The 16,733-nt window shown below is 34.5% G+C and overlaps 1 protein-coding gene across 2 annotated transcripts; it reads left to right on the top strand.

The window, feature by feature from the left end:
* Positions 1-428: 428 nt before the first annotated feature.
* LOC126771911 (probable ATP-dependent RNA helicase DDX46) lies at positions 429-16,371 on the top strand. Of its 2 annotated transcripts, XM_050492072.1 has the most exons (18): positions 429-595; positions 674-865; positions 1,259-1,406; positions 1,722-1,911; positions 2,427-2,524; positions 2,856-2,982; positions 3,509-3,678; positions 3,917-4,131; positions 4,406-4,640; positions 4,884-5,045; positions 5,591-5,710; positions 5,991-6,198; positions 7,739-7,901; positions 9,182-9,393; positions 9,637-9,800; positions 9,946-10,122; positions 13,210-13,377; positions 16,007-16,371. In XM_050492072.1, the coding sequence occupies exons 1-18, from the start codon at positions 582-584 to the stop codon at positions 16,247-16,249; spliced, it is 3,006 nt and encodes a 1,001-aa protein (XP_050348029.1). In that variant the 5' UTR covers positions 429-581; the 3' UTR covers positions 16,250-16,371. The 2 variants fall into 2 exon arrangements, 1 of the variants encoding a protein (XP_050348029.1); XR_007669581.1 differs by lacking the exons at positions 429-595; positions 674-865; positions 1,259-1,406; ... (12 more) ...; positions 9,946-10,122; positions 13,210-13,377 and adding an exon at positions 15,301-15,783 and having other exon boundaries at positions 16,007-16,229.
* Positions 16,372-16,733: the final 362 nt, after the last annotated feature.

The raw sequence follows: 16,733 nt of genomic DNA on the forward strand, positions 1-16,733 counted from the left end.
AATTATCAATTAAAAAAAAATTGCGCTCCTACACATTCGAAAGCATATGTAGTAATGGATTCACACTTTAGCCGACATTAAAATATAATATCGTGATAATTCTTTCCTATGATTATCACATATTACAATGTACTACCATTACGAGGATCTTATATTATTATCGGACGATTTTATCCTGATATTGAACGGAATTAGAAGTATTTTTGTGAGTTTTTCAAATCAACTAATTTTGTTCCCCTACTTATTTTATTTGTTGTTATAATATATATACCCCGCGAAGCACTCGCAATATATTTTTTATTGTGTAGGTTATCAATAAAAAGTTATTAAGCACTTTGATATTGATAATTTTAATATTATCTGCGTATTAAAACATTAGTTAAATATTTAATTTTATTATCTGTGGAACTTAAGCTTATGACAGTACATGTGTATTACATTTTATGAGTTGCTTGTTTCAATATTTCCATTTTAATGACCTCAAATTCAATGAAATTAAGCCATGTTACAAATTTATCAGTACATATTTAACAATTATATATTTGTTTTACATTAAATTTGTTTAAAAATAATACTAAATTATGGTTAGAAGCGGGTAAGTTTGAAGTATGCTGTTACATATCTGTTATAATAAATGCTTTTATGTTGTTAAACTGTAATTTTTTTTTTACAGGAGAGATAGAGATCGTGACCGTAGGCGCTCGCATAGCCGATCGGCAACTCCAGATAGAAAGCGACGACGTTCTCGATCTAGAAGTAGAGATAGAACTTCTAAATCTTCAAAAAGGAAGCGTAGTCGTAGCAGGGACCGTGACTCAAAGCGAGACCGTAGCAGAGACAGAGATAGAGACAGGGATCGCAAAAGGTATTGTTCAGACTACCAGATCTCTCTTTTTTAAGAAGTATGGTTTTTGTTGAATATGTTAGAATAATAATCCTGTTTGTGAGGTAAAGTGAGGGAGAAGACAGTGTACCATTGTTTGTGCACTATGATATAACCTATTGAGATGTCTATTTCTTGAGATAAGCTACTGTGATTGGAAATTGTTCAGGAAGTCATTATCCACATTTAAAGAAATAAAGTCCTTGTTGATAAAAACTTAAGTCCAAATGCATTTTTAGTACTAATTACTTATCCATGCAAAATTGTGTTATTTAATGATGCTTTGATTATTAAAATGTAGTATGTATTAGAAAAGAAATAAATATAAAATAATAAGTTGTGATTTTAATTTTTGTTCCTTTTCCCTGTATTCAGTGATAAAAGGGATGACAAAAGAAATGGCTCGAGTAGCAAATCTAGGAAAAAGTCTCCAGATAGAGAAAAGGAAAGGGATAGATCCAAATCTAAAGAAAAACCTCTAAAATCTGAATCTTCAGAGTATAATCCTGGAACTGTTGATAAGGTAGGATTATTGGTTCCTGACATCTTAATATGTTTTTTATATTTTAATATCTTAATATGTCATCTTATATATGTTATGTTATAAAATGCTGTGTTTACTTTAAGGTTAATTTGTCATTAGCATGACTTATGAAATAAATCGTAATATTATTAAATTTATATAATTACTAAAGCTAAACTTAGATTTGTATAAGCTTGAGATAGTAAAAAAACTTTGCAATTTACTCTTTATCATTATGTAAAATATTGAGTGCTTTCATAAATAATAATAATTGAAATATGTGTTTTTGGATAAATGTAATAAGTTTTATATTAGGAAGAAGAACAGAGTCGCTTAGAAGCTGAAATGCAAAAGAGACGTGATCGCATTGAACGCTGGAGGGCAGAACGTAAACGCAAGGAAATAGAATCTGCTAAAAAAGAAGTGCAGAAAGGAAGCATTGTGACTAATATTCAGGTGCCTGCTGCAAAAAAATGGTCCTTAGAAGATGATTCGGGTGATGAAGGTATGATCGTGTTTTTAAATAAATTATTAAAAAAAAATTAAAATAAACAGTCTTCATGTAATCCATGTACTAAAATAAATAAAATTTAGTTTTAGTCCTGTGTGCAAAATTTGAGTTTAATCTGGTGGAGTTGGTTTCAAATTCAATTCCAAGGATTGACCCATACATATTTTGTGAAATTTTATCAAGTACTAAAATTTATTCAAATACACTGAATTAATGATCTAATTTATTTTATCATTTTGTATAAAATAATATAAAATTTAGAATAAAATTACTTTTAATTTATGTTAAACATGTAGGCAATTGAAAAAGTATATGACAAGTTTAATACATGTACTTTATATGAAACTACATTTAGAAAATATATTCTTTATTAATACAGATACAATTTGATTATGAAAAATTTAAAAATGTACTCTCAATATAAGTTTTTTAATATTGATTGATTAATAAATTTGGGGATTTAATATATAAGAAAGATTTTAATACTATGCTCCTACATTATTTGTTAGGTGAAGACGGTGAATCAAAAGAAAAGCCAGTTGTGGAAGAGAAAAAAGAAGAAGATGAAATTGATCCATTAGATGCTTATATGCAGGAAGTGCAACAGGTATGAGTCTAAATTTCCCATTTACAATAATTAGTTAGATTACTTGAATAAAGTAACCTACCTAGCTTACGATTTTACGAGGTGGGGTGGGGGGGTATGTGGGACTCGCCGGCACTGAAGGCGCCGGAATATCCACTAAAAAACCAGCGGTACCCACTCCGTCTTGTCGAAGGGGCGTCACGGGATCGCTTGCGCATCCTACCGTAATGCACCGACGGTTGGCCCGAGCAGGACTTTCAATAGATTTTTTTTCCAAGTAGTGAAATATATTTTTATTTTGAAAAGAAATAAAAAAATTATAAAAGTAAAAATATTTTGGGAAAAATTGCAGGAAGTGCGCAAAGTAAATCAGATGGACCAATCACGTGGTATAATAAGTGTACCAACAGCTGGAGGGACGGGAGTTATGATTTTAACTGGTACAGCTAAGAAAAAGGTATCAGAACAAAAGAATAAAGGTAAATTTAGGTTAACTTACTCTTCAATCTATTATTATACAAGTGCTTTTTACACAAGAATTAATTAGCTTAGGAGCAACTACACAGTTTTTAGCCGGCTATTCTTGGTAAAGACATAAAAAGAATATTTTGATTTCAAATAACATTACAGCTTGATAAATAAGTTCATGCTTACATTCATTCCTACACTAGTTTCTGCCTGAGGCATGTGAGGATTAAAATGTTACTTACCTATGGGGATAGGGTACATAGAAAAGGACATGTATTTTTCTGTGTACCTGATGTTTATGCAAATTTTATGATTTGTTGAATAGTTAAGATGTGAAATCGTAATAAAGAACAAACAAACTCACTTTCGCTTTCATAATATCAGAAAGGATTCCTCAAGGACGTAGTATACAGTTATTATAGTCTATTAATCTTCTTTAAATGACCTATCTAACACAAAAATAATGTTCTTAATCAAGTCTGTACTTCCAGAAAGAAGCTGTACACCCAATATTTTGAAATTTCTTCTTATTTGTAGGTGAACTAATTGAACAAAATCAAGATGGTCTGGAATATTCATCAGAAGAAGAGACGGAAGACATCAAAGATGCTGCTGCCAACCTAGCATCTAAACAAAGAAAAGAGCTTGCCAAAGTTGATCATTCTAGCTTGGATTATATGTCTTTCAGAAAGGCGTTTTATACTGAGGTAATTAATTTTATATGAAATATATGTATAAATAGTTCTACAATATAAGGTAAATTAGTCAGGTTTGTGTTTTTTTTTTTTAATTATATTACATTACCGATTGACACATTCATTGATGGTACCATGTCAGAAAACTTCATGCTAGTGTCAACAAGAACTGTGCAAAGTTTAATCAAACAATTATATGTTAGACATAAGTAAAGCATGGTCCATAGATTCTAATTAAATTGTATTTTAGGTAAGTGAGTTAGCAAGAATGACATCGGAAGAAGTTGAAGCTTACAGAACAGAACTAGAAGGAATAAGAGTGAAGGGCAAAGGGTGTCCCAAGCCAATTAGAAGCTGGGCTCATTGTGGGATCAGTAAGAAAGAGATGGATATTTTAAAGAAATTAGGCTTTGAAAAACCTACTCCGATTCAGGCTCAGGCTATCCCTGCTATAATGTCTGGAAGGTAATTTCTTATATATAATTATAAAACCTCAGAAATTATCCGACAAATTTTTGCCATTTTGTTCACTTTTACCAAGTATAAAGTTACAACATAAAAATGTCCCACCCCTGGAAAAGGCCTCTTTTCCTTTTGACAATGCAATTCAGATGCAGGTTTCCTCATATTGTCTTCGTTCATCGTTAAGCACAAGATAAATTATAAACATAAATTAAGCAAATGAAAACTCAGTGGTTCATTCCTGTGTTCCAAGTATAATATTGCTATTTGATTTCAGAGACTTAATTGGTATCGCAAAGACTGGCTCCGGGAAGACACTTGCGTTTATATTACCAATGTTTCGTCATGTTCTCGATCAACCACCGCTAGAAGATACTGATGGTCCAATATCTCTTATAATGACACCAACGAGAGAGTTGTGTATGCAAATCGGAAAGGACATCAAGAAGTTTGCCAAATCCTTAGGATTAAGAGTGGTTTGTGTATATGGAGGCACCGGAATTTCAGAACAAGTAAATATTTTACTTTATATATACAAAATACTTACAGTTATTATGTTATATAGAAAATTAAAAAAATAGTTCTGCCAGTAGCTGGACTTTAAGAAATGAATTTATAAATTACATTTCATATATATTATAATTACATATCATTATATATTGTTTTTATATTGATTGATTTTTAATTAGATATTTTAACTTTTAGAGCTAATTTTTTAAGTATGTATACTAAGTTTTTTTTTTTTTTTATAATAGATTGCGGAACTGAAACGTGGTGCTGAAATGATAGTATGCACTCCGGGTCGTATGATCGACATGTTGGCCGCCAACTCCGGGCGAGTCACCAATCTGCGGAGAGTCACATACATCGTGCTGGACGAAGCCGACAGGATGTTCGACATGGGCTTTGAGCCACAGGTATGAACAGCACAAAAAACAACAAAATTCTAACGTAAATAAATTTAGCGTTGAATTTTTTTTTATTCATTTCATTTTATTCGAAATGAATTATTATAATTTTTATACATAATGTGTTTTAAAAAATATATCTTTTCTAGAACATTATATATTTTTTTTCTGAATTACACATTAAATCCTTAATTGTTTACTTAATGTGGGATAACTTTTTGTATTATAATTTTTTTTAAATCTTTTTATGAAATCTGATCATACTTATTCAATCATCAAGCCATAATTCATCCGTTTTTTTTGGGATCTTCTGGCGCAGGTATTAAATATATAAATACTTTAAAGTAGGTTCCAAAAAACAACAAATGTAATAGTGATATGTTTTTGATAAAATAGATTTTTTTTTTATCATTTTCATTTCGGTCAGCCCGCAGCCGTCACTTTACATTCAAATCCATGTTATGCGTATTGTATACAATTCTTCTTGTTTGGTATTCTGGTCCCCCCCCCCCAGGCCTTATCTGTCAATCTATAAATACGTTTGAAATGTCCAGGTAATGAAGATAATCGACAACGTGCGTCCCGACCGGCAGACGGTGATGTTCAGCGCGACCTTCCCGCGACAGATGGAGGCGCTCGCCAGGCGTATCTTGCAAAAACCTATTGAAGTTCAGGTATTTAATAAATAGAAATATTTATTAATTTCTCGGCAACATAATAATTTTCTATATTATTATAATTAAATATTATATGTATAGCAGTTGCTTTTATAATATAATTGTGTGTGTGTGTGTTGTATTCCTGTTTCAAAGGTGAGTGAGCCATTGTAACTATAGATACAAGGGACATAACATCTTGGTTCGTAAGGTTGGACCCATTTGCCAGTCTGCATACCTATAAAAAATACAATTAATAATAAGACAAAATATAAAAAAAAGTATAATTTCACCAAAGGTCGGTGGTCGCAGTGTTGTATGCAAAGAAGTAGAACAGCATGTGGCCATACTGGAAGATGAAGCTAAGTTTTTCAAACTACTGGAGTTACTGGGACTCTACAGTCAGATGGGCAGTATCATTGTATTTGTGGATAAGCAAGAGAATGCTGACAGTCTTCTGAAGGATCTTATGAAGGCGTCTTATTCTTGCATGAGTTTGCATGGAGGTGAGTTATACTGTTTGTACTCAATTCAAACTTAAATACAAATATTGTTACTTTGTTAGTTAAAACACGCTTATAAAAAAAAAATCAAGAATTATAGAAAATCTTGATCGCATAGCTTAGCAAATATATTAATAATATGCATTTGATTTTGTACTTTTCCAAATAATTATATGAATCTATAAAGGTTATTCATTGTGTAATTTTCTAATACCGTAGGTATTTTGATTTCATCTTCGAATTAATATTATAACTATAATAACTATAATAACTATATCAAATATAACGTATATAATATATTATTAATCTGTAAATACTTGTGTGAACTCTTTAAGTGATTGATGTGTACATAAATAAATGATAATAACAAACGTAAACGTACAGTAATTTTCCAATATTGGTTCCTTGTTCTTTATTGGATATGATAAATATCTATAAGTAACAGCCTGTATATGTCCCACTGCTGGGCTAAGGCCTCCTCTCCCTATTTGAGGAGAAGGTTTGGAGCTTATTCCACCACGCTGCTCCAATGCGGGTTGGTGGAATACACATGTGGCAGAATTTCGATGAAATTAGACACATGCAGGTTTCCTCACGATGTTTTCCTTCACCGAAAAGCACGAGATGAATTATAAACAGAAATTAAGCACATGAAAATTCAGAGGTGCTTGCCCGGGTTTGAACCCACGTTCATCGGTTAAGATTCACGCGTTCTTACCACTGGGCCATCTCGACTTTATCGACGATAAATATCTATGGTTGATTAAAAATATATATTATTCTTACGTACGAATTGCGTCACATTATATTCCCAATAACATAAGTTTGTATATAGATTTATTCGAATCAATAGTTTTTTTTCTTCAATATCTTTGTATTAAAATGTAATCATTTATCAGTAGAAAATTATAATTTTGTAATTTTTATTTCAGCGTTTGTTCCTGTTAACAGTCTTGAGGAAGTCGTTTAAAGGACTTTTTAATTTCTTGACGAGTTTTTGCGTACTGTTTATTTTTATTTATTTTGTAAATCTTTAAAATAGTTTTTATATATCAGCTATTATAAAACGTCGGGGTATTATTCTATTTTATTATAATAAAATCGAAAGAAAGAACATCGACGTAGAACTTTATCTGGGGACGTCAGATATTTTTTTTTATAGAATAGGAAGGCTGTCGAGCATATGGGCCACCTGATGATGAGTGGTCACCAACGCCCATAGACATTGGCATTGTAAGAAATGTTAACCATCGCTTACATCACCAATGCACCAACCTTGGGGACTAAGATGTTGTTTCCCTTGTGCCTGTAATTACACTGGCTGACTGATATGACATGTTGACCAAAAATAATTATAATATTCAAAGGATACGTGTATCAAAATAACGTGTCATCGTAATTCGGTTTCAACATCTTACAATCGATTCTATAATATCGTAGACACTATCCGTTTAACTATTTCGTACAGATTATTAGCAGTACGCCGAAACTCGTATCGTAAAACATCGAAAGCGACATATATATTAATGATGGCCTGTTACAGGTATTGATCAATTCGACAGGGACTCGACGATCGTGGACTTCAAGTCGGGCAAGGTGAAGCTGCTGGTGGCCACGAGCGTGGCGGCGCGCGGGCTCGACGTCAAGCAGCTCGTGCTCGTCGTCAACTACGACTGCCCCAACCATTACGAGGACTACGTGCATCGGTGAGCCACCACTCACCACACGCCACACACCACACATCCACACACCACACACCACACAACACATAACACGCATCACACACCACACACCAAACACCACACACCACACAACACACACCACACACCATACACCATACCTACCATCGAGTAATGAATGGTCATTACTTATCCTATAGTCAAACATGAATACTTTGTATTTTTTTTTATAGAATAGGATGGCGGACGAGCATATGGGCCACCTGATGGTAAGTGGTTACCAAACGCCCTTAGACATTGGCATTGTAAGAAAAGTCAACCATCGCTTACATAGCCAATGCGCCACCAACCTTGGGAACTAAGATTTTATGTCCGTTGTGCCTGTAATTGCACTGGCTCTCTCACCCTTCAAACCGGAACACAACAATATCAAGTATTGCTGTTTTGCAGTATATGGTATATGGTCGTTGGTGACCACTTTCCATAAGGTGGCCCATATGCTCGTCCGCCTTCCTATTCTATAAAAAAAAAAAACACAGATACAATTAGGCTAGGAAATCGTAAGCAGTTCTTTATAATATTATCGAAATTTAGTTTCTATTTCGTTTTGTTCAAATACTAAATTTCTACAATTAATACATATAATCAAAATATTAATATTACTACTTAATAATGAAATAAAACGTAATATAATAGCAGTTAATAAATGTTGTGTGTATTGTTTGAATAATATTTGGATTGTTTTTTTAAATAATATTTTATATATTATATTCATAATAAAAAAAATAAAGCTTTAATATTTATTGAATAGTGAAATGTAAATATTTTGAACGTTTTCATAATATTCGAGTCACGGACATCGTATCTTTAAACTGCGCGCCTAAAATAAGTTTAAAAATTGCTTGTAAATAAGAATATGTGATAGTGATTGATATTTTTACAAGTAACAACAAAACGATTAAGCAATTTCAATATTTTACTACTTATTATTTTTAGTAGTACCGCTAGTTAGCAGTAAATCGACTAAATGAAGCGCGCGGTGCCGCTTGCAAATAAGCTCAATCTGACCTCGTGTAAGACGAGACATTCCACGGCATGTACCTAGATATCCGATATGAGGTGTCATACTATAACGCATCGTTTAGAATATATGCCTTAAGTTTAATTTATTATTGTACTGTAGAAAATTGAAACCCAGTGGGAAGCGATTTATTTTGTCTTTCTTTCGTGAACCTTGACATCGCCTGACATATGAAATAAAGTTGTAATTTGTATGACATGTACATATGTTAAACCTTACTGCGTAGATGCGGTCGGACGGGTCGCGCCGGCAACAAGGGCTACGCGTGGACCTTCCTCACGCCGGAGCAGGGCCGGTACGCGGGCGACGTGCTGCGCGCCTTCGAGCTGGCGGGCACCGTCGCCCCCCCCGAGCTGCGCCAGCTGTGGGAGACGTACAAGGAGGCGCAGGAGAAGGAGGGGAAGAAGGTGCATACTGGTGGAGGCTTCAGCGGGAAAGGTTAGCTATGCATGAAACATTCTACTTCTAGTATGAGATATTTGTTGTTTCTTTTCAGTTTCCAATAAAATAGAACAGATAGGCTCTAGATTAAGTTTGATTCCAGACAGTGTAGGGTTAATAAATTACATCGTAATCGTATCCATTTTTATTTATTTAATATCAAATTTATTATTTTAGTTTTTACTTCTTGAAGGTTAAACTATCTGGAATGTAAGTTTATTGTATAAGTTTCGCTTTAAGGTTTTAAATTCGACGAATCGGAGGCCCAAGCGGCCACGGAGAGGAAGAAGTACCAGAAAGCGGCGCTCGGCCTTCAAGATTCGGACGACGAGGACGTCGAGGGCGACCTCGACCAGCAGATCGAAACGATGCTCGCCGCGAAGAAAATTATCAAGGAAATAAAGGTTTGGGACGTCAGCTCGAGAAGGAAAATAATACGAGACTTGGCCGACTAGAACACGATAAATTTAATATGTTTCTTAAAATTGCTTAAATAAAGTGCACGACTGCGGAGAGTCGGATGTACTAACGAGCGTTTCGCTGCGACAGCCGGGCGCGGGCGGCGCGGGCGCGCCGGCGGCGGCGGACGGCAAGCTGGAGCTGGCGCGGCGCCTCGCCTCGCGCATCAACCTGGCCAAGGGGCTCGGCGTGGAGCACAAGGGCGCCACGCAGCAGGCGGCCGAGGCCATCCTCAAGGGCGCGCCCTCCGCGCACACGCTCATCACCGTCAGTACCCTTCCTTACATCGTAAGGTGTACCACACGGTACACGCGCGTCCGTAGGTCCTCCTCTAGTTTTGAGGATAGGGCTCCACCACGTAGGAAACAAGAGTTGGGTCACGATGTTTTCCTTCATCGGCGAGGTCGATACGTATGCTCGGTGACCGGGCCAGTGTAGGAGTGAATAACACCATAACGAAAAACATTCCCATATCACCACTTCTACCTTGAGTGTCAGAGGTGACTTTGCGATTTAATTTCATTAGTTATGTGACTTTGAGGTGTGGACCGTGGCTTTTCTATTATAATGTGAACTCTGCGAATTTCATTCTTAGCAGACTACCGAAGTTAATCTCGATGTTTATGCATCTATCTTGTTAATTAATTTTAATGAGATTATAATATTGACACAGGGCTCATTACCGTTTGTTTATAAAATTAAATGAATTCCAATCCAAAGAAACCCACTATAAAAATGGCTACATCGGGTTTTTTTTTTTTTTTTTTTAATTTGTTTTAATAAGGCATACTGGCAATATAGACATTTAATATTATGTTTTTATCACTGCCCATAGACATTGACAGTGTAAGAAATAGTAACCATCCCTTACATCGCCAATACGTAATGGACCTTGGGAACTAAGGTGTTATGTCCCTTATAGTATAGTGTCACTGACCCTTGAAACTGGAACACAACAATGCTAAATATTAGTATTAAAAAAGATATCGCTACTTGGCGGTAGAATACATGATCTATTGATAGTACCTACTTGGACGAACTTTCAAAAAATCCTACCAATAGGATTATTGAAACGTTTGTATATTTAAAGCCGAGATGGCCTAGTGGTTAGAACGCGTGAATCAACCGATGATCGTGGGTTCAAACCCGGGCAAGCACCACTGAATTTTCATGTGCTTAATTTGTGTTTATAATTCATCTCGTGCTTGACGGTGAAGGAAAAAATCGTGAGGAAACCTGCATGTGTCTAATTTCATTGAAATTATGCCACATGTGTATTCTAAAAACCCGCATTGGAGCAGCGTGGTGGAATAAGCTCCAAACCTTCTCCTCAAAAGGGAGAGGAGGCCTTAGCCCCGCAGTGGGACATTAACAGGCTGTTACTGTTATATATTTAAAGAAAAGAACCGGCCGAAAGCAAAATCTCTTCTCAGTTTAGTACCTCTTTATATATGTACATTAAATTTCGATTGAATTAACGTAACTTTGTCTCTTGCTAAATGCTTTGGCATATCCATTATCAATATTTGAGGAAATATTATTATATAGAAATCGGTCAAGTGCGTGCCGTTCATCTAGAGTATATTCAAACGGCTGTCTATCATGTTTTGAAAAAACTATTTATAATTTAAATATTTTTATTATCTGTTCGGCCATTCTATATTTAGAGGCCAGTAAGAGGAATAGCCTATATATGTAACAGCCTGTGAATGTCGCACTGCTGGGCTAAAGACCTCCTCTCCCTTTTTGAGGTGAAGGTTAAGGTTAAGTTTATTCCATTACGCTGCTCCGATGCGATGGAATGATGGAATACACATGTGGCTGAATTTCAGTGAAATTAGACACATGCAGGTTTCCTCACGATGTTTTCCTTCACGGTAAAGCACGAGATGAATTATAATCACGGGACCATCTCGGCTTTAACAATAATATAACAATAAAAAAATCATATCGTTTAAAAACGTACCAAAAATAAATCAAACGAAATGATGTAACTATATCGTGTTATTTCGAAACGGTCCATTTAGCTGTAGTCAATGCCTCGACCCCGACGCTGGTTTTAGTGACCTCCATTGTATTTGGCGCTACGCTATTTGATTATTATCGCCTTCAATAACCCCGTAACCGACAAACGAATAAACATATAATTTATGTCAGAGTTCCTTCACTTCATCACGGAACCCTAAAAAACACATATTCCTTCACGCCATCAATTTATTTATCATAACAATTATATCCTTAAAAATCATATGACAAAAATTCGAAACGTTAAGTGTTTACGTTCGATCAATAATATTTTCCGTAAAAAAAAAAAGAGAAAAAAAAAACATTAAACACGTAACGTGCGCGAGTCACGAGTCTTTTAAGTCATATGACAGACCTGTGTTTCTACAAGTTAACATTGAAATCGTGAAAATTATTATATAAACTAGAATGAAACGTGTAAATATACAATGACTTGTGACTGTTTGGTTACATTAACGCGTTTATTATTATTATTAAATGTACACACAATGTATTGTCGAACACGCTTGTTCGTTTATGCTTTCAAAAACATGATAATTAATTCGAGTTTTTTTTTTGTGAAATACTTATATAGAGTCATAGAGAGGTCGTTATCGTTACGGCTTTGTTGGTAGGTACCGTCCACTCATTTTTTATTGTACCGCCAATTACAGGAATAATGGACACTTGTACCACCAATTACAGGAAAAATTGACACAAAATCGTAATTTCCACGGTGGGTGTTGCATTGACGATGTGATTTTTTGTTAAAAAGTCTTACAGTGTCAATGTTTATAAATAGTGGTCACCACACCACTTACCATCAAGTGGTTCATTTGCTGGTCTGCCTACCAATTTTCAATAAAAACGAAATGAATTCTAAAATCATTAAATTATATCCAATAATTTAATAAATGTCGTTTGTGATGTTGATTCAAATGGTTTTTAATAATAATAATGTCTCGTTATTGATAATTATCTTGCACTGAAAACATTGAACACAAACACATTATTATTATAAAAAATAAGTATTGAATAATTGCATCATCTTAAATATTTATCAAATGGAAACTTCCTCACTTATAAGTCAAAACATAATCATTTATTTTATGTTTCATTCAACTTTATTGTACTTTTATGTCTACATTATTATTGTTGACTTTTGTTTAATTAAAATTAAAAAAAAACATATTTTTTTATCAAATCTGCATTCAGAACGATTACGATCACTAACTACACCATACGTCACAATCGAAATCTCTTATTGATTGCAAAAAGTATTTACGGAATCTCGGATTCTTATCTAGCGAGTTTATTTTCTAATGGAACCTTGTTTCATGTACCTTAAAGGCCAAAACTGTAGCGGAGCAACTCGCCGCGAAACTGAATACGCGATTGAACTATCAGCCGCGCGATGAGAGCTCGTCGGAGCCGGCTGAAGAGGTGTTCCGGAAATACGAGACGGAATTGGAGATCAACGACTTCCCGCAGCAGGCGCGTTGGCGGGTCACGAGCAAGGTGAGGAACTTATAACCACATGATTTTTACTTATAAATTTAAAAATTTAAGCAAGCAAGCAGATAGAAGTAAGGATGTCTTATTTATAGCATAAAAAATAATAATTGAGAACTAATAACAATAAACAATACAAAATAAATACATTGAACAATGAAATTCATAAATTCAACAAAGGCGATAGCAAAAAAAATATCTAAAGTATATTTGAATGATTTAGCTTATCCGCTCTCGCTGTTCATGCGTAATTACCGATGGAGATATGATTTGGGTATCACACTCGGAAGGCGTGTTCTGATTATAAAAAATCGTACGTAATTCATTACGTCCGTTAAAGTATATAATGATCAATTGATAAAGTTTGATCAATTAAATGAGTTGCCATGTGAATTTTGCCAACGAAAACAGGCTCGTCTTTGACATAAGCCGTGACGTCACACGCGGTTGCAGTATACAATGTATAAGATTGATAAGCAATCGGAGATCGTGTTTAGGATTTCCGTTCCATGTACGCGCTCTATTTTAGTCATGTAGATAACTATACGCATGCGACTATTTTTGTGGTTTATTTTTTACATTTATCTTATTTTATATTTATAGAGTTTTATAAAACATAAGTATCATTGTGTCTTTGAGATAAAAACTTACAAGTGTTGCTTCAAAATATATTGACTATATACTTATTGTAGTTCCTTGGTCGTGATTGGAGTCAAATTTGTCAGTTGGAGTCAAATATGTGTCGTATTTAAAATTTATGGAATATAGGATACAGCTTATCATCTTATGAGTTTAATTAATTTTGCTAGGAATTTTAAATTATGTTTATTATTAAAGACATTTTTATGACGTCATTTATATTTTATTTGGTGGTAGGGCTTTGTGCAAGCCCGTATCACATATTCTACCGTCAAACAGCAAAACTTAAGAGTTGTCATGTTCCGGTTTGAAGGATGAGTGAGCCAGTGTCACTACAGGCACAAGTAGTTAGTTCCCAAGGTTCGTGAGCATTGACATTGTAAGGAACGGTTAATGTTTCTTACATCGCCCATTCGCCCGTCGCTTATCTATTTTATAAATATAAAAAAAAAAAAACTTAGATAAGTTTTGTGATGTCACACGTATTTATGGATATTCCAAACGGTAGATAAGTATGTTTGAGACAAAAGGCCAATTACAGATGATTTTCGGCTGCGGCTAGTTATTAATTTTTTTTTTATAGAATAGGAAAGCGGACGAGCATATGGGCCACCTGATGGTAAGTGGTCACCAACGCCATTGGACATTGGCATTCTAAGAAATTTCAACCATCGCTTATAGCCAATGCGCCACCAAACTTGGGAACTAAGATTTTATGTCCCTTGTGCCTGTAATTACACTGGCTCATTCACCCTTCAAATTGGAACACAACAATATCAAGTACTGCTGTTTTGCGGTAGAATATCTGATGAGTGGGTGGTACCTACCCAGACGAGTTTGCACAAAGCCCTACCACAAGTAAATAGTACAGAGCATCCTAAAGAATATTATAAATGCGAAAGTGAGTTTGTTTGTTAAGCTATAACGTCTTAACCATTCAACCGATCATAGTGAAATATTACATATATGTTGTCAGGGATACAGAGAAGTACCATTTGTACTTAACACCTAACTTGCTCACACGCGAGCAAAGCGAAATCTAGTCATTCTTATAATATTAATAATATTGCAATTTATATTTGACTTATACTTGCCTTTCACGCCGAAGGTTGTGGGTTCGATTCCCACCCAGGACAGACATTTGTGTGCATGAACATGTCTGTTTGTCCTGTGTCTGGATGTAATTATCTATATAATTATGTATTTACAAAAGAAAAGTAGTATATGTAGTATATCATTTGTCTGGTTTACATAGTACAAGCTCTGCTTAGTTTGGGATCAGATGGCCGTGTGTGAATAACGTCCCAGGATATTATTATTATATTTCTTATTATTATGTTATATAGTTCTAACATGTGCTGCTCGTACAATGTAAATTGTTTGATAAGCTAACGTGTGACGTAAGGTTACACAATATACATCACGTTAGGCCCAGTTCGGTTAAACCAACAAAATGTTTTTAATGATATCGCTATATTTGACTCGTAACCTTATTTACAGGCAATCGCGACTCACTTTATTGCTTTTCACAAGTCCACAACCTCATTTCGTACGTTTATTATTAATTAGCTTGAGGTCACTCAACGTTTACGATAACCTTTGCAATATTTATGCATCTATGGACATTTCATCGACTCAGTACATTTCCCATCTCGGAACCGATCAGTCAAAATGTTACTCAAGTTAGCTCTCATCGGGGCGTTCATATTTTTCTGTGTGAAACTTATGAACAGACGAAGGTGCTTCTATTGTAATTAGTTGAGTCTGAATAAGGTAATTTTTGACACTTGTTTTAGGTTATTGATTTCATTTCGGGATTTTGACTTTCGAATTAAGTGTTTCATAAAATACTTAAAAATATTGTTCTATTTTAATTTTTTCTTTCTTTCATATTTATATTTTGAAACTGTCATAAAAATATTTAGTATAAGTAGTATTTCGAATAATCAAACATTTTCTATTTAAGTTAATGACTTTTTATCATTTTGTCTTCCAGGAGGCGTTAGCGTTAATCAGTGAATATTCAGAAGCGGGTATCACGGTCCGAGGTACGTACGTACCGCCTGGGAAGGCGCCACCGGAGGGCGAGAGAAAATTATATTTGGCCATCGAGAGTTCCCAGGAGTTAGCCGTCGCCAAAGCAAAGTCTGAAATCACCCGTCTCATTAAGGAAGAACTCCTCAAACTTCAGACTTCAGCCCATCATATGATTAACAAAGCTAGATATAAGGTCCTTTAACGGATTGAATTCAAATATAGTTTGACGTATCTTTCTAAAAAATGCCTTTTTATTTAATCACTTAAGTAATTATACAATTGAAATTTGTATGAATGAGTAATAATATGGTTTTTATACTGAAATTACTCTTGTTTTTTTATGAACCTTCTAAACTAACACACGACTGGTAGAGTATAATCAAAATTTGAATAATTTAACTGAATTTAATATAACATAATTCGTATTAAAACAAAGGGAATAATAAAAGGTTATAGCTATTTTAGCCAGATTACATAAAAATGTTTATTAAAATATATGCGTAGTAATTTTACAAATAATGTTTCGTTTAAACTTAGCGACTTGGATCTGCTATTGAAGACATTTGAATGGACACAAATATTTGTAGTACACAAAGCTGAAGATTGCTTCGCACGACACTATTATATCTGTTTATTATGTAGTCGAACGAATTCATGGCGTGTGGAATTATTATTCTGTAGTTCAA

This window comes from Nymphalis io, chromosome 11 (genome assembly GCF_905147045.1).
Source record: "Nymphalis io chromosome 11, ilAglIoxx1.1, whole genome shotgun sequence".
Taxonomy (NCBI): Eukaryota; Metazoa; Arthropoda; class Insecta; order Lepidoptera; family Nymphalidae; genus Nymphalis; species Nymphalis io.